We start from the raw sequence: 22,720 nt of genomic DNA, 5'->3' as shown, positions 1-22,720 counted from the left end.
TCCATTACAAGGGGGGGTAAATTAAAATCCCAAGTAGTGCTGTGTGTATTGCTGCAATAGCTAGACACAATGAGATCAGTTAAAGGTGGACTCCTGGCTTTTGATTCAGAACTGTCTTGATTTTGTGGCTTGTCATCAGACCTTAAATATATCATGTGACTGATTTGAGTCTCATAGCAACACATTTCTCTTTGCATTCATTTAATTCAGGTCTAATCTAATCTGCAGTCAGACAGCTAGTCAAGGGCATAAGTAATGGTAATGTTCTTGCTGTATTGTTTTTTTCCTTATACTCTTGTAATAAATAGTTCAAGGAATGTTGATAATTTGTAATTAAAAATAAATTAACTGTAATAGGGTAAAGCTCCTGTCTCTATTGTCTACCTACAACCTGAAGGATGAGGATTTTTGTGTTTAAATAATGGCTGCAGTTACCAGGCTTTTTTTTTTTTCCCCTCCCTGTATCTGAATTAAAGCTGGTTTCAAGTGGCAGGACTGGCAGCCATGAATAATTATTTAGCAAGTGTTAAGTGGCTGTCAGCCCACTTGCTCGGGTCACAGAACTTCTTTTTGGTATGGCATGGTCTTTGGTCAAGCATTCAGTACACAAATAGCAAGGATTATTGCAACTGAGGATGGAAGCCATTGGCAGCCTTCACACACAGAAAGCTATGCTTGGCTCATGCTGATGTTGTTAGCACCTGTGAAAGTGCACATTACCTTATAAAACAAAATAACAGTCATAGCAGTATTGGTAATAGTACTGGCCTTTTCATTATAGTAATGCTCCCAGGTGTCATAATGACATCGATCCTGTTATATTTGAAGCATGCAAAGAACGACTGAATCCCCAGAACATACTGAGATATTGGGAAGCTCATGAATATGGATTTCAGGCAGTTTTCAGTTTTTTTCCTGGAGTCCAGCGTTTGCACAGATGATACCAGGATTCTGGTGCTCATAAACTAGTGAACACTGCTTTCAACTTAGAGTTATCTTGAACAATCCATATTCATACTACTCTTCCATGCACCAAGAAATATTAAATGTATCACGTGACTGATTTGAGTTTCATAGCAAACTGACAAATGGGTGCAATTAGAGAGGCACACCCACACATACACAATGGACCAGATTTTTGAAAGTACAGTACATACTGTGCTAAATTATGCACTCTTTTTGCCTGTACCTAAACTTACATTAGAGCATTTGCAATATTCATATGGAAATCGTCATCTCTATGCATGTAGAGCTGTTTGAGCACAGTGATTTTGTGTTTATGTGTCACATCATTTAGAACTTTAGTCTAAGACTGAGGGCTTGTGAGCTGCATTTTGATTTTAGCTTTGCCTTCAACATAACCACCTTGTGCCAATTATCTACCCTCCCTGTGCCTCACAGATAAACTGCCCAGTCACTGCCCTAATGCTTTGATACTCCCTGTACCCTGAGGCTTAATTCATTGTTTGCAAAATACCACAAGTACTCAGCTGGACGATGCTGTAAGAAGTGCAACTTGTATTTGTTTTTTTTTGCTGTTGTATTTGTTTTTATTTGCTGTGTCTGGTCTTTCATAACACCATTTGTCTGCATGTAACAGTGTTCAAAGCCAGGTTATGTACTAATAGTAAGTCAGCATTAAGGTCTCCACTAACTTTGGTATCTTGATTTCTTTTAAAGTAACATTACTTACTGATAATACTACAATATTATGTACGTTTCAGCACCTTGAAGTTCAGGATTGAGGGAGTATTGTGCCAAGCTTATATCATGCATGTTAGTAAAACATATCATAGGTGCATCTAATACATGAAATACTTCTCGTGAGCTTTGCAGTACAAACAGCTACAGGGCCTGTTTGTTTTTTAGGTTAAACTTGAAGATTCCTGTGTGTGTTTTGTCCCTCTCTACCGAAATAATTCTACTTGCAAAATGTTGCTGTTAACTGATCCAAAGGATAAAGAGACAGGTTAGAATTTGTCAAAATACTTTGAAATTTGAGTAGTTGTACTTTACTTTTAAGATGGTCTGTTTGTTTATGTATTTAAATATTTTGGGGTTTGTTTTGAATATGAAGTGGATTCACTTTACCTGTCAGGGAACTGTGTCAGTGGGCTACTGATTAGAAGGGAGGATTGACAATCAGGGCTTTTAAATTCATATGCAAAGCTCTGGTGGTAGCTGAAAAATCACCTTGGGTAAATCTGTTCCTCTTTCTGAGTTTGTTCAATGGGGTAATATTTTTCTAATTTATGATGATGTGAAATTTAATGCATTATAGTTTGGGTAGAATTCAGAAATCCTTAAACAAGAGCAAATATATATATGTGAAATTATATGAGGTCTTACTGATTCTTATTCATATTATTTTTACTTTATGATATCTTCTTTAGTCCTAGGTTTAATTGCCTCCTATTTCCAGTACTGGTGTGTGAGGGGTAAATTTGGAGTGAGACCATGCTCAGAAATGGAGTTAAATCCGTTTTATTCTTTAAATAAAGATATTCTTTAAACTCTAGCAGCTTTGCCTTGCTTACTGCTAGTAATGCTGGTGTTTGCCTATTACAGCCATGTGTCAACCTGACAGGGTTATGCTACAGTTGTGTCACAGGCAGTAGAAGTCAGCATGTGCTTACCGGTGTTTCTGTTTCATAAGTCACTGCTTAGAGTATCAACAGGTTATTAAGATTTGATCAATAATTGTATCTAAGTTTTATCTCCCTGCTATCAGGATCTCAGTATCTTCAGACATGGCCTGATTTCTTCCTACTTACTGTCTTAGGCAAGTGTCTTTGGCTGTGGAATGTGAAAAAATGCAAATGTAGAATAAGTAACAACTCTTGAAACCACTGCTGTTAACGGGAAACTTGGCTCCAAGTTGCATAGTACCGAAAGCCCAGGTTGCAACCCACCTAGATTAAATGAGGAGTGTTGGAGCTGCTGTGAAGCAATGGGCTATAGAATTTTTGGATTATCTATAACAGAGACATGAACCTATGCATTGACCCATTGTGTACCTTAGGGAATACAGAATACATGAAACCTCTTAAACTTTCAGCTTCCAAATGTGGCAGCAAACTAATGATATCTGTCATTAAAAACATTTTTTTGAAAGGATAAGCTATAAATTACACCTGAAAGGCTTTAATAGCCAGTATGCTTGATATTACAACAAAGGCAAGGCAAAGAAGTTTAGCACTCCATGTTCAATTTTGAAGTGTGTAATGATCTTAAACTCCTAGAACAGGTACTGTTAGTGTAACTAAGTGTTCATTGTTCAGTCCAAACCCTGTAACCTGGAGATTTCTTCATGAGAACAAAAATCAAAATCATCTGTGGTTAGTGGTGAACTCTGCAAAGTTTTCCAGCTCCTTTTATATACGATTTCAATTGGAGGTTTGCTAATAGGTTGTGATTCACATAGTTGAAGGTAGGAGACCTCGTTACAAGTGTACTCGAAAGACTTTCTGGTCCCTCTAAAACTGTTGATATAGAATTACTTTCCTGACATTAATTTAAATATTCCATTAACATTTTTCTGAAGAGAGATAGGCACTCTCTGGTGTGATAAAGGAGAGAAGTGTCTACACTGGAGGCCAAACTTGCTCTGTGAGTGCAGTTGTGCATACCTACTGACTCATGTTCACAGGAATGTAGTTGAAAACAGTGTTAAGTTAGTTTAGGCTGCACAAGAGGAATGGGTTCTGTAACAACTACAGTGCAAAAATAAGGAATTATTAAATAAATGCAGGGAAAGCAGTGCATTTAGCACAAATCCTCAGTTAAATGATCTAATAGTATTAGGAACAACAAGTATTAATGAGATACATGTACACAAGGAAAAAATGATTTCCCACAGGAACAAGTCAAACAAGTCCACATTGGAGCCTAAATTATATGATAGCTATCTACATTAAAAGCTTAAACCTCTCAGAATAAACACCTTATTATGTTATAAACAACAGACTGACTTACTACTGTGACCTCCCTGCAAAACTGTAGTTTTAGTCACCAGCCCATAGTCACAGAAACAGCCTCAGAGATCAGTAAGTCTAGTTAAGTAAGGTCTACATCATCTGGCTTTTTAGATTTCCTTTTAAAAGTATGATTTAAAGGATTTTACTGGAAGTTCTTTGTTTCTGGATTTTATATGCTATAAACATGTGACCAGCCTTCCTACACACATCAGATTTGACTGACGTGATATTTTTCTTTAGATGAGTTTTAATAAATTTTCATTAGCTCTCTAAAGTCTGCTGGGATGTATGTGTATGTGTTGCATACCTATACATATGGGTATATACATTTGAAGTATTTTGTCCAAATATTTTTCCCACAGTTCAACAGATTTGGAATTGACTCTTAGGGCAGCAGACTGTGTTAATGTGGCAAGTCCATCTGGATTTGCTTACCTATGTGGCCTTGTGTTGTGACTAGTGAACAGATCAAATTGTTTCAAAACCAATTCCTTCTGAGGAAGGCAATATTTAACTCAGTCATCATTACTTAAGGACGTGGGCAGAAAGTTAAAACACTAAACTAAGCATGATTTTTTTTCTCCCTCGAGCTTTACACTTTTCTTGTGAACTTGAGTTTCATCCAGATGGGAGAAGCAAACAATCTTGCTGTAGTTGACCTCTTCTCTTTCTCATGTGCTGCCCAGTGCATCTGCATTTTAGTTTTACTTCACACCAGGAGTGCTCTTAGAAACAAATTTCCTGGTTGTCCCCACATACTGTGCTTCAGTTCATATCAAGGAGCAGTTTCAGGGTGAGTGAACTGGATTACTTTTGGCTGAAATGAAATTAGAGGATGCACTCCAGAAGCACGCTGATGTGCTTCAACCTCTAATGGGCACATTAGAGGTTTAGTTAGCCTGAATACATTTAGTATTCAGCACCAGGCTAGAATTTGTGAACATCAGGTTCTCTGCACCAAATGTTTCACTCTGTGCCTTCAGTTTTGTTAGCATTAGTCTTGCAAAATGGCCCACTGATTTTTCCACTTGCAATTCATTTGGACATTTCTGAAGTCTGTTGGGAGAAGGCAGCCAAGGGTGTCCCGGGATATGCCTGGGGTAGAGGTGCTTTACTGAGAAGCAATTGGAAACAGAGTAGAAGATGCAGCTAATAAGTGCGTAGGGCATGTTTAGTTGTGTACTTCTCAGGTCCTGGTGTGGATAGTGAATCAGGAAGTATTAGAATCTTCATTGCTTGTTTCTGCTGCAACTCACACGATGCTCTGAGAAAATATTGCTCTGGAGAGCCCCAACCTTCCACTGCTTAAGTGGTTCTCCTTATTGGTGACTGCCAAAACCCTGGATAGAGCATTTTCAATTTAGTTCCCTTCCCCAGCTCTATCCCTGACACCATCAGTTCCTTCAGCTTCATTCCAACACCTCCACCTTTGCTCCTGATGGCTCCCCAGCATCCCTCACCCCTAAAATGAACTCTGTACAAAGCCTTGACAATTGCTGGGCTTAACCACACACCTGGGCAGTACCCTAATCTCAGTGAGAAAGCTGTTATACCTTGTATGTCTTATGTTCATACGTGACGGGATTTCATCTTTCAGCTTAATTTGTGTTTACATCTATAATGGTGAAGTATTGCATAGATAAAATGATGTATATAATACTTACAGAATAATATCCACTGTAATATACTTATTTTACCACAGTTCCCAAAGAAAATGTTGTCAGTCTAATAATTTATTTTTGAAATTCTAACAGTTTAGACTCTGGAAAAATACTGAATTTAGCAGCCTAGCTACAAGTTTGCCTGTGAAGAGCTTTAAAGTTTGATGGCATTTAATTCTTGAACATGGGTTAAAGGAGGGGTTGATTCCAACACAGGTTTATGTCTGATTATCTTGATAAGATGGGTTGTCCAGAAGGGATGGGTAGGTTGTGGTCTGAAATGACCTGCATTTTTCAAAGAGAAAATGGATATGGTAGCTTTTCCACAGGACTTGGTCGGGAGCATTTTTAATTTATTTTTGTTGGGCTGAGTGTTCCGTTCTGTTAGTATATCTGTGCAGATATTTTTATGAGAATGTAAATTGTGTTGTAAGGGCTTACAGAGCATAGCATGGGTGATTAACATCTTTATAACACTAAATAAACACACCTTATTGTGGCATTTTCTGTATGCCGTATATAATAATTTACAATAACTGTTAGATGCCATGGAACATTTATCACAAGACATTTGCAACAAATCACTGAGTAAAACTGGAATTGTAGAAGGAAATGTAAGTGGTTGCAGGAAAGATATCCATCTTAGATACTTGAATGGCTGCCATTACTGCAGCATCTGCGTGCCTCTGAAGCTTTAATGTATTTATTTCAATAAAACTCTTAGGAGAAAATGATCTTATTCCATTTTAAAGATAGGGAACTGGGGGAAACAGCTATTCAGGGTATGTCAACATTGCAGAACACAGTTTAATGTAGGATCTCTGAGCTTCCTCCATTGTCAGAGCTGGTCTAGGCTCAGTTGCATGGAACTACTTGTTGAGGTAATTTACTGTTCTCCTTCCAAGGTGGAAATCTGGCAAAAGCAGTCTCTGTAAGCGTGCCATCAATAAAAAATTAAGGCAAAGATGACTTTATCTAAGGTAAAGAATGGGTACATTCTATATTTATTAAACAAACTCAAATTACATCTCATATATAGCATTGCCTTTAATTTAGTTCGTGACTGTGGGATGCATCTCAGCAATTCAGATGAAGGCTGGGGAAAAAGAAGTACCAAGCTGGATGTTGCTTTAATTTTTCTGCTTTACTCTATGTGTAGAGTCCTGATGTGCACATTTCATTCAAATAGTTGCACACCAGTGTGGGAACATTTGGCCAGCATAGCCTAGAAAGTAAAAATATAATCCAGACCTGGGTTGGGAAGGGATCCATGTTTGCCTAGAAAAGGAGACATTTCATAATCACAATTGCATTATGCTTAGTGCCTAATTCAACTCAGTGTTTTTCAGTACTGTATTCCAAATACCCGTAGTGGTATGGAATCGTGTGCTTCACAGGCTCTCAGCTTCTTGCAGCACTCTGAATATGTTTGTCTGACTGCGAGTGAATGAAGTACTGTGGTTTAGCAAGCTAGTGCTTACAGGGCAAGCCACCCAACTGAGCATGTAGATACTCCACTGTGAACTGAAATGTATTAGACTTAATCCATTTCACCTAGTCTTGCAATTACAAGATCACTGTAATCATGTACATCGTGATTCACAGGGTTCAGGTGATGTGTGTAACTTACTGTTGGCGTTACCTTGATCTCTTATGATCAGGTGCACATAACTGAATATCTTGGAAAGATCAAGGCTGCGAAAGGAGAGTGAAGGAACATGTGGTCTTACAAAACATGTTTGCAGTTGAAATAGTGTTCTTCAAAGTTGATTATGAAATGAAAATGAGAATATAGGGAAGCAGGGATGGGTTTAACTGCCGACCAGATGTTGACTTGAAAGATTATAACAAAAAGCGAAGTACATATGTTTGTGTGAAATCTGGAGAAATGTTTTTCCTTCAAGGAAGGCATCCATATAGATAAGGTTGCTCAAGTAATGTGATGTGACAGTTGCTATGTCAACTAGTGTTCCCTTCCACACATTTAAATTATTGAATAGCACAGTAAATGTTCCATAAAATTAGCTCCTTAGAACATGGTTACATATCTTCTATTTTCCTCAAAGATATTAAAAACTTTTCTGACCTTTGCTAAGTGTGTGTATGTGTCTGAACTATGTGCCAAACCTCTGTGCAGCTCCCATTAAAGTCAGCATTTGGCCCATTATGTCCCCTTTGTCTGACTCAGCTCCCTTTGTAGCTGCGTGTTTCATGGATGTGTAATGGAGCAGTGGCTGCTTGCATTTGAAAGCTGAGTGAAGGGATTGAGGGAACAGATTGAATCCATCACAGAAAGAGTATGAAACTCCCATGCAAGTAAGCACATAATGTTTAATGAATTGAATCTGGTGCTATAAACAGGCATCTGCCCTTGCGTGCAATACTTTCTTCATTGTTAACCCAGTACACAAAGCGTAATGCTTTTTGGCACATGCTTTAATAATTTATTTGAAATATAAGTTAGCTAAGTGGAATCTCCAGCCTTAACACCAGTGGGAGCTGGTAGAGGCTGAAGCAAAAAGGGAAACTAACCTGTGAGCATCAGCAACATTTTTATAACCTGAGGCTAAAACAGGTAAATGATGAATCCTGTTGAAGCCATTTCACTTCCTTGTGTGTGAATGTGTCTCTAACTCATAACGGTTTTTAACTTTCTTATGTTTGTCCCCAGCTGGGTAGCTTAAAAAACCAGTAGACGGTGCACTGTCTTAGGACTCAAGACGTGTGAACCCCATGCTGTTCTCTGCAACATACTTCCTACTTTATATTTTATCTCTTTGTCTAAAAATGTGGATGCTAGCTGCCCTGTTTGAGGGCAGTAGAGATATCTGTGTTCTTGAGCACTCCTGAGATTGTGGCCATGTACTTTCTTTAGGTGATGTCACCACTGTACGGGTAATAAAAGTTCTTTTTGCTGAAATATTTGCTGCTTGAAGTGTTGGTGGTCATAAATGATCACATTTCTGTGTTTACTCTGAAACCTAATCTAAACCCTTAAAAATGATTCTATATCCTTTCAAATGACCCTGTGTTAAAACTTTTCTTTCGGAACAGGGCTTCGGAGCAATTTCAGCATCACTGGTGCTGCTTCGGTCTTTCTCTTGTAAATCTAATGGCAGGCAATGAATTCTGCAGATGAACATGTTGGAATAGGGTTTAAATACTTGTTTCTCCATAGGTAAAAAATTAAGGAAGGATAGGAAGAAGTGGGGTGCAAGTTTTGCATAACACCTACACAAGGACCTGACTTATGTGTAGGTTGGTCATACGCTTTTGCACGAGGGCAAAGTGTATTTTACTTATGTGTGCATATGTGTGTCTTTTGCTGATAGAAACCTCTATGTGTGCATTTGAACTTCTGTGAATATCTGTCCATGCAGAGGTTTAGGAGTCCGTACTCTAAAGGCATAGCTTATATTGAAATTCAATCACATAGCAGCTGAAAAGCTATTTAATAAAGCAGACATGAAAACTTTTGGTTTTGACTTGCATGGGTGCAAATACAAGCATGTATGCATGTGGGCAAAAGAAAGTCTGAAAGAAACTTCAAAAACATAACCTTTGGCTAGGTAACACTCTTTGTCCCAAATGCCACTCAAGTTTACCGTGCTACTGAACAGATATTATGCAGGATATTATTCATGTGGCACACAGGCTGCCATACCAAAGTTGCATCAATTCCTGAGAAAAATTACCTTTGGTTGATGCCTCGTGTGGTACTGAAAACTGGATATCAAGGGACACAGCGGTGAGATTGAAATACAATCGTTGTTCAGCTGTCTCACAGCAGATCAAACTGGAGTCAGCTGGAGGGAGAAGTATCTGAGGCTGCTTGTGGAAAGGTTCAGAACCACCTTTGTATTTATTTGCAGGTAATGTGTTCCCCTGTCTTTTTCTTTTTGTAGTTTTGGCAGTTTATTTGAACCAGTGTTGGTGGCCCGTGGAAGATGTAGTAAAGACGGCTGATCCTTCTAGAGATGGGCTAATTTTGGTAAGGATGCTGTTTTAAACAGTTGTCTTTACCCTGGAACTTTCCAGCTAGAACAATCATGTGTAATTGTCTCTGGTCTCCTATAGCTCATGCTTTATAGCCTGTGGGACCTGGGCTATGTGGCTCACCATGTACTTCATGTCTCCCATTGCGCAGTGGCATGCACATTAACCTTCTCTAAACAATTTGGTGCATATAGTTTATGATTCATCGGTGAGATTTATTAGTTTTTGTTTTTAGTTTACCCTCACCGCCAACTGAAGAAATAATCAGATAAACCAAATTACTACATTAGCAATAACTCTTTGCGTTAGTCTTGCTTTCTGACTGTCTGATGGGAGCAGATTGGAACGATGTCTTATCTAGCTAGTTATGATTTTTTTGTGTGCCTTGAATAATGTTTATATTGCATTCATTTTATGAAATGGTTGTTATTTAATAGTTTCTGTAACTGAAATTCTATTTCCAAATAAATTATCTCAGTAGGACACAACTTTTTTTTTTTGTAATTTGAGAGATTTGGGTAGCCCATAGTCTGTTTTCAACTAAGTCGTCAGGTGCCCACTGCATGTGAGCTTTGTGTTGCCATGAGGCTATTAAGTCAGTTCTGTTTCCTGCCCAACCCACTGTGTCTAGTTTTGGTCCTTAATGATTCTGCTCCTTTATCATCTTTCCCTAAAATCTGCCATACATAATGTTTAATTATTCACTGAATTAAGTAGGCTTCTTGTGGGTAACTGAACTGGAGGGATTTTGAGATACAAATCCTTGCAAGATAGAACTTGGAGGAGAAACACAGGCTTTCTGCATCTGCTGTGTCAACAGAGAATGAAAAAATATTTGACAATACAAAACTTGCCCCTTCTAGCTCATTGTTAAGAGGTAACTTTTCATTATTTGTGGAAACTCTAATTTTCTTTTTCAGCATTCATGTAAAGCTTGTTGGCACCGCTTTTTACCTTGATGACCAATACGATCTTGTTCCTTTATAATCCTCCATCTCCTGTCCTGTTGGTTGTCTAGTAAGAAGCACAGCATAAAACTCCTAATTGTTCATGTCACCCCTAGATTATAAACTGTTTGGGACATACTGTATTTATTCTCTGTTTTGTATAGTGTCTACCTCAGTAAAGTCCTGGCGCACTAAAGTTCTTTGATGCTGTGGCAAGACATAATAGGGGAGAGGTGACCAGGATAACTCAGTGAATCCTGTCTTTATTTCACTTCTGGGTAGGATTAGAATGCCTTGATCCTGTTTCCAAATCTGTGACTAGTTTGCTGTGACTACAATCAAGATACTTCTTTTCCTGCTGCTTTAGAATTTCTCCCTGTGACAACAGGTGATATGTTAAGCTTTATAAACTGTTACTAAATTGTTCTGTGCCCTCTGGATAGAGGGTGGAACACTGGGAAAAACTGTTTTTGTTGTTTTATCTGAACCAGTTCATAAGGTATTTTCCCCAAATTTAAGTATACATCTTTCCTGACCTCCTCCTTTCCATCCCCTTTTCATTTTGAAACCTTTTATGAAACGCAAAATACTATTGTCTGCTTTGTTTTTTCTTTGATCTGTTTTTGTTTGTTCTCTAAGGTCCAGACATTTGGAGAAAGGATTGTCCTCTTTGTTCTGAACTACATTATTTTTGGAATGCTGGAAGGGAGTTCAGCTAATGATGCATTCTTTCTACCTCACTCTGCCACTGAGTGTGCCAAGATACTCTGGAGAAATGGCGAGGCTGTTGGCTTTTACTCGGTCAAGATGAAAGGTAAGGTCATTTTAAAGACACATTTCCATTGGTTCCTAATAGCGAGAGATGTAACCCTTTTGTTTATCTTTCAGTATAAATAATCCTGGCTTTCATTTACATTTTTATATCAAATCTCTCTCAGAATGAATCTGGGGAACAAACCTTCCCAGAATTTGGAAGACATCCATATTACTTTCATTTAAACGTGATGGCTCCAAACTCTATTCTCAGTTACACTGAGTGATGTGAGGTAGTGGCTTATTCCAATAAAATATGCTTTAATGCAGCCAAGCAGAAGGTCGTACGTCTAGGAACAAAGAATGCAGGGCCTACCCACAGAGTGGGGGACTACGGCCTGGAAAGAATGATATCTGAAAAAAGGAGTACAGTTCACCATGGAAACCCGTGTATCAGGAACGGCTGGTGGCAAGAAGTGGCAATATCCTTGGATGCATAAGGAGCAGTGGCTGGGTTGTGTAGAGGAAGGTGTATGTGCTAGATCAGTCCTGGAATGCTTTGTCCAGCTGTGGTACTCCCAGTTTAAAGGATGCTTATTAATTGATTTCATCATTAGTTGATTAACTAGCGTAGAAAAGAACCAATATATTTGATTCGTTAGGGATACTCATACCAGTATGTGCAGCTTTATATCAGCTTTGGTAAAGGTCTTTTATTAAAAAGAGAGTTTGTATTAATGCAGGTACATTACTGTTATCCAGTCTAGAGTGGGAAAGGCTTCATTAGAATAACTCCAGGTATGCAGTTGAGTATGTACCTGCACGTAGGAGCTGGTTACCAGTCTGTGTTTAAGACTCATGGGTATCATCTGCATACCAGCAGCTTAAACGTAGAGAAGTTGGTATCTCTGGAGGTAAATGTATTGTTCAAGTCAGCAATCAGTACCCATCTGTCCAAAAGGGGAGAATAAGAAACAGCTTGAGAGCTGTACAGATCTGGATTGCTTTGGATTCCAGATGACAGTCTGTAGGTGCCTCCTCTGATAGAGGAAGGCCAGCAACAATAAAAGAAATGGTCTGGTCTTCTGCCGCTTTGGCATGTGCGAAATCCTTATTCACAGAGGTGTAGCGTGTACACCACTGTGCTGGTACGGTGCTGCTCTACTATCAGTGACGAATAAACCTCGGCCTGTCATAAAGGAGTGTTGTCTATATCTGTGAATATGCTGATGAACTGGTTTGTAATTGGCAAACGCTTCAATTGCCATAGTACGTTTTCCTTTAAGTCCATAAATATTTCTGAGCAAAGCTTTTGGAAAGAAACACTCGTATGGGCTGTAATGATTCATGCTTCAGTAAAATAAATTTGCACAGTAGTCTCTTATGGGTGGAGTATTAGCCAAGTTGAAACTGTTTCTGAGTAAGTTGAGAGTCACAGTTTGGTTTTAAACCAGGTCCACATAAAATACAAATTCTTCAAGTCCAGCTTTGTCAGCATCTGCCTTTTGTTGCCAGTGGTTTTTTTCTCTAGGCAGCTATATTTGTTAGTTTTTGGCCTGTGTCACAAATTACTGCAGTCTTTTGCCAAAGCCTTTTCGGGAAGCTTGAAACTGATTGTTTTTGCCCCTTTCTGCTATTTGCTGGATGCGTTTAGAAAATAATTCCTCTTTCTGAAGTTCTGTGATTTCAATTTCATACCAGCCATGCTCTGGCTGATCCTATTCTCTCTACTTTCTAGAAGAGCCATGGATTTATTAGGCCCAAAACAGGCTAAGATAAATATCATGCCTTAGAAAGTTGTATTTTGCGTGGTTGTTTTAGATTTTTTTTAAAAAACTTTTCTTTTTATCATAGTGTAAGTTCTTTTTCCTTTTACTGTCCTGGTCAGAACATTTAGTAGGAGCAGCTTTAAGCACAGGACTTTATACTGTGCTGGACCTCTGTTACAGCTTCTGGCCCTAGGAAGAAATTATTTTCCTCTGTGCCTACCACGTGATTCTGACTCCCTTTATTTCTATGCTCTGCAATTACCTGGCCATTCTTTATAGTTTTATTTTCTTCACTAGGTAATTGAGACTCTCATGCTGATGTTGTATTCAGCTGTATTTCTCATCTGTGAATTTTCCATTATCTACAGTATGACAAAAAACATGCTTCAGTGGAGCTAAATAAGCCAGAACAGTTCTGTGGAGCATGACTATTTCAAACATAAGTCATCTGGGTGAATCATAGAAATGGTTCTCAGAGAGTGTCTGTTCTATCTTTGCTACAGATTTAGTGTGCCGTTACACAAACTAAATTTTCAATGGACTTCAGTGATTCCAATTAACTATCTTGGCAATATTGTAAAGTCATTTCCATTTGCCAGTTCCTAGGTGGCCTGTACAAAGTGGACTTGGTAATTTTGGTCCAGTTCCACACATCCATCCATCTTATGAACATCCTTAGCTGGATCTCTTTTGATAGTCTAGCTAAAGAGGGACAGATGGTCTTGAGCACCCACCTTGCTCAGAGACTCAGTAACTGCAAGTCAGGGTTTTGAGACAATCTGGCAACTACTGACTCTGGCCATCCTGCACCTGTTGTGTAGATAAACAGAAGATTCATTCTTCAAGGCTATCATTTTTCGTGAGCATTAGACACCTTTATTAAAACAAAATTTATTCATGACTGCACAGATCATCACCCTAGCCTCTCTGGTATGTGCCTGTTCCTGTCCAATGACAGGCATGCAGTATTTACCACTGGGTATAGTAAAGACTGATGAGATGTACTAAGCCGCTAATGAGGCTGATAAGACACTTTGTCACGTGCCAAGATAAATGTCTCCAATTTTATCTATGTCAGCGGCTTCCATATTAGACAGCTGAGGAGTTAGACCTCACTGAATGTAGCTACTTAAAGGTACAACAGATCATGACAGTCCCCTGTCCCTGTACATTTCTTTGCAGGCAGCAACCTGAAAATAAAATATTTTGCAGAAAGCCTTCATATAGATACTTTGGTTTTGAGATCTGCTTTATATTCTTTTAAATATTTCTTTTTTTCTTCACATGCTCTAAATCTGTGAGAAAACCTCAAAAAGAATGTGTTTTGTGTAGTGAGGTAGGATTAATGACTATGGTTACTGACACTATTTTTTGTGCAATGAGACCATGTAATTACCTGAAAGTTTGGGTTGTTTGTTTTTTGTTTTTTTTTTTTTTTTAAATTTACCGAGGACTAGTAGTTGCTGAAAATGGACTTTTACCACCTCCACATAAATGTCAGGAGAATGTAGAATATTTATAATGCAAATAAATCAGTAAGGAAGTTGGAGGATGCTATGAGCCAGGAGTGTCTTAGACCCTTAAGAATAAAACAGAATGAAACCCCTTTTTTATTTACCGCTTTTTTTCCCCTACTGTTCTGTATTACTGTTTCTATAACGCATAGGAGCTGCCCAGTTGCAGACCAAGTGTCTGCGGTACAAAAAGCAAAGGAGTCAGATTGTCAAAGCTTGTTCCTTCCCACGCTCACTGTGCCCCTTTTGTCAAACCTTAGTAGTAAAAGTGTGGAGAAAGATGGTGTTCTCTGTGATATGACTCAAACCAGCCTTAACAAAATTGGGCCCTCTGAGAAGGCTATAAAACATGCAGTTGAACCAGGAGTAAATGCATTGTTGGCTTCTCGTTCATTCTTCAGAGATGCTCCACAAATCATGGTTTGGGAACACCTGACTGCAAGAACTCTAAGCTGATATCGAGTAGGCAGCAAAGCAACCCTGGCCCAGTCTCAGCTTTTTGCTACCCCAGAGCCTTTGAGATGGTCTTTGGAAGTAGCTACCCAAGCTAAAATCCATTTCACACCTTTCTTCATTATTAACCTTCGCAAATTTCCTTTTAATACTTTGGTGGCCCAAGTGGTATTCTCTAGAAATAGATCCCTAAAAAGATAATAGGGTTTTATTCTTCGCTGATTACATACATTTCTTTTGGAAAAAAAAAAAAAATTAAATCAGAATTGAAGTTAACCTGACAGACAATTAGCTGAAATCTTGTTGGATAATTGCTTTTTTCTCCCTCTGTTTTCTAGCAATAATATTTTTAATATGCATTTCTGAGGCAGACTTAAGGTTCTGGCTGTAATAAAAATTAAATGACTACATACCAGTCAAGACATGAATTAATTTAATTTTATTGAAGCCAGAACCTTTGTTCCCCTTCTCACATACAAACTCACACAATGGGTTGACCTTGGGATCTATTCAGCAGAAATATTCCCCACCCTTTACACAAGCACTCAGCCTGCTTAAGGCCTGTCCAAACATGTGTGTGCCAAGCCAACTTGTTCAGCAGGGAAATAGTCAGTATGCACAACCTTGTTTTGTTTGGGTCTGTTGGATGTGGGGACTGGATTGTTTTTTCTTCTGGTTTGTGGCTCTTTGGGAATGCTAATGGCTGTCTGCTTTCCTGCCCTTGTAATATCTGTTTACCATTTTGCTGGCTCATAAGTTGGTCATTTGGCACTCGTGACCTAACCAAACAGATCAAAGGCTTTCAAAGGGCAGACTCTATGAATACTTCCATCTCCATTGCCAATGCCCTTATTTTCCCTGTCTCCTCCCTCACCTCAAAACTCAGTCTGTGTTTCAACAATGAAACAAACCTCTGAACCAAATGTGTGAGAGCCTAGTGGTCACTTCTGGGCCGCCATTAGCTTACAGTAACCTCTTTGCTATTGGATGGGAAGTAGAGACAAAGTGGCCTTTGTTCCAAAGGTTGGTTTGTTTGTTTATTTTATTTCAAATGGCTGTGGGCTATAACTCTTCTAATATGTTTCCCAGGGACAAGGTGAAGAATGGCTTCATGGTTTCTTTATTTACAGTGCCTTTAGACATTACAAGGTTTTGTCATCTTCTCAACACAAAATTAGGAGCACAGACATAAATCACTCAGCTCCTGGGATTGCTGCACAGCAGTCTCATCAGGATTTATAGGAGACAGACTGTATGAGATAATAAACCTATAAGGACACTTGCAACATGCAGGAATTCTTAAAGCTATTGACTTCATGAGGAAAAGTTTGTCCCTTTCTTACAATGTATGGTGCAACACTGCTGGAATCCAACATCTCTCTTGTGCTGGCAGCTAACAATGGGACTGGGGATACACTCAATTTTTTGGCTCATGAAAAAAGCCTAACTACCCATCATGTGTTACAAATATTGAAAGGTTATAAACACCACCACAAACCATCCTTTTCCAACAATGTGCTTCAACATGTGTTTGAAGTTAAGCATGCACTTCGATTAAGGAGGGGTGGAACAAGCCTGGATGTGAATGGATTGGTTTTGTAGCTACATACTCTTGTTGTATGGCTGAGTATGTGTGGTGTGGATTCTTGCTAAATGGAGGGCTACAGCCTTGACAAATCAGGGTCTAGAATTAAATATAGTCATGTATGCTTTGCTGACTTGGCATCCTAGAAAAGAGAGTAATCAAAGTCAGGCCTGGCGACTATTAGCAAAATGTACTAGACACCAACTCAAGGAACAGAAGTAGACCTCAGTTTAAGATAGCTATGGTGATGTGATAAAGAAAAAATGGATCTATTAAGTAAAAGTCTTATACTGGAATTTAGGAACAGTCATTTAATAGGAGATCTGTGAAACTGTGAAACAGGTCTTTGTGGAGTGATGGGAGTTTCATGTCTCAGGACATTGAAAACTAGACTGAATGGTGCACTTAGTAAGTGGTAAGAAAGAAAACTGAGAAAGTCTTGATGACATTTAAGCAATGAAGTAAGAAAATGTAATCTTTTTCTGTTATGAAGGCCTGGATATCCATTTCTATTTAAACTGCCATGTACCAGATAGAAGCAGCATAAAATCTTTATAAATATTTTCTAAAAATTAAAATAAATAAGCGAGATGTTTCTGTGGTGACCTTATCCTATCTGTAGGTAGTTGGTTAGCTGATGTTGGTTATTCATTTCAGAGCTGAATGCTTCTATTCTCAAGTAGCTTGAGGTTCTGTTTTTATGGTATTCTGCACTGAATAGAAGTTGTACAGTGAATTGCTAATGTGCCTTCTGCAACAGGATCCTAAGTTGTTTAGGGTGAACATGAAAATTTTGGTCCCTGAATGTCTGTTCTTAATTAACTTTCTCTTGACTCCAGTTTGAATTTACCATACATGATTGCAAAATAAATCCCTTGGTTCTAATTTTTTTTGACAGTTTTCACTGAGAACTGAGTTTTAATAGTTTGCAGGCTTATACTTGAGTCTGTATTTTGTCCGCATGTAGAGCATTATGTCATGTCCCCATGATTTCAAGTGACTGACTTAATGTGTTTATTAGCAAGGACCGTCCTTAAGTGAAAATCCTGGTTTAACACTGATAATATTAGTTTAAGCAATGGACTAGAGGCATGTACATGTGTGATAAATCACCACTCAGTAGAAATGGAGTCCTATACAAAGGAGCACTTACAGTACTTTCTTAAAACGCACCACTCAGTTGTTTATGCCTTTGTATCCAAACGCCTTAATTAATATCTATACTCATCTTACTACAGAGGTGTGACTTGTGTGCTGCAGGATAAGGGCTGAACCTAAGCTGCTGCCATGAGTTTAGCTATTGCTTGGATTCTACTCGGTGCTTTCTCAGACACGGTTCTTCCTCTTTGGGAAGTGATCTGCCTCCCTATATGTGCTGGGTTGCTGAGGCTGCTTGGCTTCCGCTCTGTTTTCTGAAGGAGGCAAGTGAGGGACTTCCCTTCCTCTGGCCTGGAGTCACTGCGAGCGTGAGCAGTTAGGGGTCTGTTTCCAGTTTCAGGTGGAACAACCCCAGCACTTACTTTTTGTGTGGTTCTCTTACCAGCAAAGGTTTGAGGATGACTCCCGGGTGTGTGTTGACAGATAACAGCAACTGAAAGAGAAGTATTCATTTGTACAGCTGTCTGTGGAATTTACTGAACTAGGAGATCAAAGACTGAATATGCAGTAAAAGGGCTGTATAACTTTCTGACCAGCAAAAGTCAGAAAGGAGGTGTAGATGAGGGAGCCAGTCAAGTTTCATACTTCAGAGTATTATCATACCATTTGGGGAGGCACAACAGCAATGTATGCAGAGGCCAAGAGAGCCTGTCCTCTCTCTATGCAGTCATTATGAAATCGTTGGGTTATACAGTATTGGGAGTTTTCTCTGGAATTCTCTGCTGTCCAGCTGCATTAGGCAGTATGATAGAAACGCTTCTGAGCATTTATATCGTACTTCATTGTGTGGTTCAGTGTATTTAACAAAAAGAGTTTGAGGGGTGATTTACCAGAATAGCCAAAAGCTAAAGGGTTATACTGAGATTTCATTCAGAATATTTATGCCTCTTTGCCTGTAGCCCGGTTATATCTTTTCAGTGAACTTTCCTATGTACATTGCCGGTGTACCCAGATGGTCTGATTGCGAAGAATCAGAGTCTGGAAAATCCTATGGTGCAACCTGTCAGCCACACATTAAGCAGGTCCTCTCAGTGTGGTGGCACAAGTCTTCCTCCTGGAAAGTGTTTTACTGTCTATGCAAATGCACTTCACTTAGGGTCATCCTTTTAGCCTGTGGAAAGGTATCAGGGCAGTATTTGTGGCTAGGATCACACAGCAGTTAGTGCAGCAATACCAATTTTATTTTCAAATTAATGTATTTTTTTACTGTCTGCTTTCAGGGAGCCTATGTGATGGTACAACTAGTCAATGTTACTTGCTGCCTGTTTTGGATACTATATTTGTCCGAAGAAAGTACCGAAGAGGTGGCCTAGGGATGAAAATGCTGCGTGATTTCTGTCAGTCTTTCATGGCTGAGGATGCCTTGGGGATCAGCTGCCCTATTTCTGCTGCAATGTATCAAGGTAAATTGTCTGATGTGGAAGCGTTAGGTAAGGGTCATGTATAATGCATAAATTTCAAGATGGCCTTGGTAGGATTTTCTTAACCGTGTAAGAGTTCAGTGCACTTGTCTGAACTGAACTGTTGTTAGCATGCAATTGGTTACCTTTCTTGAAACATCTGGAATTGCCTGTGGAAAGGTAGGCCAATATTTATGTGAGACAATGAGAAGCATAAAGCTCATACTGCCTGTTTGACATTTTGTATTGTTACTTTGCTGTCTCTTAGAACTGTCATTGCCCTAGACAGTGACTTACCCATTTTATCTGACAAGAGGGGAAAGAATCATAAGATATTGTCAAGCCTACACTGTGCATATAATGCTCTTGCAGATACTGCGTTTGTAAGAAATGAGATTTAATAAGCCACATACCTGGGCTCTGCTCATTCATCCAGTCACATCAGTACTTGTATTGACTGCCTTTGAACATTTAGCACTTTGAAAAGATCATTAAGTAGTTACGTATCTTCTCTATGTTCAGGTTGAAGTTCTGGTTTTGCTAGTAAAATTTAGAGAAAATACCTGTGCTCACATTATTTGTAAAACTCTTTTCTTTAGAAGACCATTTTTCCCTAAAGTTTCTCTGTACAGCATACATTCTTTACCATAAATTTTTTTTTGATGTTTCTATTGACTTTTGACTTTACAGCCATTTCCTAGTAAGTGTCAACAAAATTTTGACTGTATCTGTTCTTTCTCTTGGTCAGTACGTGTCATTGAATGTATTCAAATGTACCCCAATGCATTGAAGTGTGACCCAAGGCTTTCTAAGGTACTGCTACTTCTAAATTCAGGAAGGAATAGTATTGACAGCATTCTTTCTCTTCTCCCAGTAAAATCCATTATTCCTATGACTTAGACATAAACTTCAATGCTTTAGACACTATGGATCAGAAAGCTGCATTGTTTATGTGTTAATGCTAGTGACATATTGCAAGACTATGCTTTCGTCTCAATTAAGATTAGAGCTAATAGTGAATAAATTTTACTTGAATCATGTTCTAATTAGATTTTCTAGGTCCTACTTTTATAAAAAGACTACTATAAGATAAATTTTGAGTATATTGAAGTCACTGCCTTTTTAGAATATCATTCAAACCACAATCTTGTACTTTGACAAAAGAATGCAGATTTTTACTCTAAATCTCAGTACTAAATGTCACAGTTTTCACTAGCATGTTATTTAATGTGCTATAGAGGCCTAAGAGGAAGTAAAAAGCCATTTAGCATATATCTCTATTTTGGTATATATGTTACTTTCAGTAGCTTTTATTGAAATAACTAATTGACTTTGGATATCCTTGGATAAAATTCATGACAGCGATCTGCTCATTACTGAGAGGCTAATGTTTACATACCAGAATTAGGGTTTTTGTTTCAACATCCCAACATTAAACTCAACTGAATCTTGAAGGTAGATGACCCATCTAGATTCATTCAGTAGTATGATGAACCAGAATGGACAGAGGAGAGCATGAAAATACTTTTGCTGTTTACAGGTTGCTGTTCTAGTACAGTTGATGGAACTGCTGGAATGGTGGCTAAGGAAATTAAAAAATCCTCATTAAATTTTTTTTAACTGTTTGTCCTACAACATATGCCTCCTCTTGGCTCTGCAGACAGCCTAAGGAAACCTCTAAATAATACAGATTTCAGTCTGATAACAGAAGCAAACCTAAATTTGATTGCTTATCCAAATTATATTAATGTTCACTGATACTGACAGCAGTAGGAGGCTGTGTGAATATGGTTTCTCAAGGCACTCATACTCCTGACACAGGTACCCCTGTTATTCCTCTGTTAGTTCTTCCTATTTCCTGTTTTCCACACCCGAAGAAGTAAATTAACCCCAGCAATGGAGTATAGCATAGCAGTAGTAAAATGGAGGGTGGTATTGGCCCAAAACCAAAGCTTTTGTTTATAAATAGAAATTTGAGTAGTGTCCTTAATGGTTAAAGCTGGAAGATACTGCAACACCTTTCATTTCAGAGTACGGAGGGTGAAAAAACTTGCACTGCTGTTAGCTTAAAACCTACTAAGTGTGAGGAGATAGTTCTGTGATGCAGTGCCAGAAGAAGGTGGCTCAGTAAGTAATTTTAAGTCCTGTATTTCTGCACTCACAAGGAAGTAATCTAGAGTGAAGCAGATGGACAGGATTCACTCATGCTTGTTTAGGTCATTCCACATAGACTTTTCCTAAAAGCCCCAGCTAAAAGGAAAAAAATGAAGATGAGAAGAGAGAAGAAAAGATTTCCAGAGGAACTGATGAAAGTAGGTCTGACAGAATTGCCGTGATAGAATACACTCCCTCTTCCACTGTACTTTTCACTCATTCATGCTTTTACCCCTTGGTTTCTCCTGTTCAGTTTGCCAGAAATTCTTGCAGACTTATCCGGAGGAGCAGAAGCGACTGTGGGAGGTGGAAGCACCAGGAGATTGGAGCCAGCGAGTGAATATCTGGTTAAAAATTCAGATGGAGTCATCCCTTGCAGGAAGTGAGTTAAAATAAACAGTGTGAACTTGGCCATGTTAGTTATATAAAGATAAGTAATAAAATCAAGGGTTAGGTAATGATAATAGATAGGTGGTTTCTCTGTTGTTTGCACTTGGAGAAACTACTGAGTGTGCAGTTCAGTTGACTGATCTTTTCCCAGTAAACAGGGCAATTCTTAGAAATTCTGAGGTAATGAAATTGAACTGCAGAGCATCTGAGAGATACTGAACAAAGCCCAGTCTTGGCATAAAGTGTCTGTGGCTCCCATTGCAGCGCACTTACAGCAGGGTAGAAGTTAGCCCCCAAATTTCTGTTGCACAACACAATGTCTGGGTTACAGAGGGGGGTTTGTTTCTCTGAAATTATTACAAAGAAGAAATTTGTATGGCCAATGGGCAATGTGCTTAATTACCTTCAATTTGCTGCCAATACCATTCTTGGATGGAAACACAAACATTTTCAGTATGGCTTTTGGAAGATTCAAAGTACTCTCCTACAGGGTAAATCCTTCTTGCTGGGAGCATTTTCTGCCTACTTCACAAAAGACAGCGACAGAGAAGGAGAACCTTTTGACAGTTCATATGGGGATCTTGTTGATGTAATCTGTTCAGTTGGCTTGGGGATCCAGACAGGCCCCTCTGCTGCATGCACCCAAGCTGTGATAAGCATTAGGTTCCAGAAGAAGGGCACGCATTGTCTCTTTCTGGAAGTGCAGCAAGGAGTGCTGCAGTGTGAATTGCTCCCATGCCTTCCCACATATCTCCTGCTTTGTACTGGCTTGGGGACCTTCAGTTGAGACATTGCATTTCATCTTGTCTGCAGCACCCCACAGGAGAGTGTAGTCAGAATTTAGCCCTAGGCAGGGTTCCTCTGAAGCCATTAAATTTATGCTCCTCATGCTTTAAACCAACAAAAGCTGGTCTTGCTCAGTTCAGTTTATTAATGGCAATTGAAGAGAACTGCGATCAGATC

At 38.9% G+C, this 22,720-nt stretch overlaps 1 protein-coding gene across 1 annotated transcript in view; it reads left to right on the top strand.

Moving 5' to 3' along the window:
* The window catches only part of LOC142060441 (protein FAM169B-like), a 41,558-nt gene that overhangs the window by 15,240 nt on the left and 3,598 nt on the right, over positions 1 to 22,720 (top strand). Inside the window, exons 3-7 of the mRNA XM_075100642.1 lie at positions 1,870 to 1,969; positions 9,544 to 9,629; positions 11,221 to 11,395; positions 19,034 to 19,216; positions 21,621 to 21,749. Of these exons, the coding sequence (XP_074956743.1) occupies positions 1,870 to 1,969; positions 9,544 to 9,629; positions 11,221 to 11,395; positions 19,034 to 19,216; positions 21,621 to 21,749 (673 nt within the window). The remainder of the gene's footprint in view (positions 1 to 1,869; positions 1,970 to 9,543; positions 9,630 to 11,220; positions 11,396 to 19,033; positions 19,217 to 21,620; positions 21,750 to 22,720) is intronic.

The sequence above is a fragment of the Phalacrocorax aristotelis genome, chromosome 7 (assembly GCF_949628215.1).
Source record: "Phalacrocorax aristotelis chromosome 7, bGulAri2.1, whole genome shotgun sequence".
Classification (NCBI taxonomy): Eukaryota; Metazoa; Chordata; class Aves; order Suliformes; family Phalacrocoracidae; genus Phalacrocorax; species Phalacrocorax aristotelis.
Note: the sequence above shows the minus strand (reverse complement) of the source record. Positions and strands in the feature narration are given on the sequence as shown.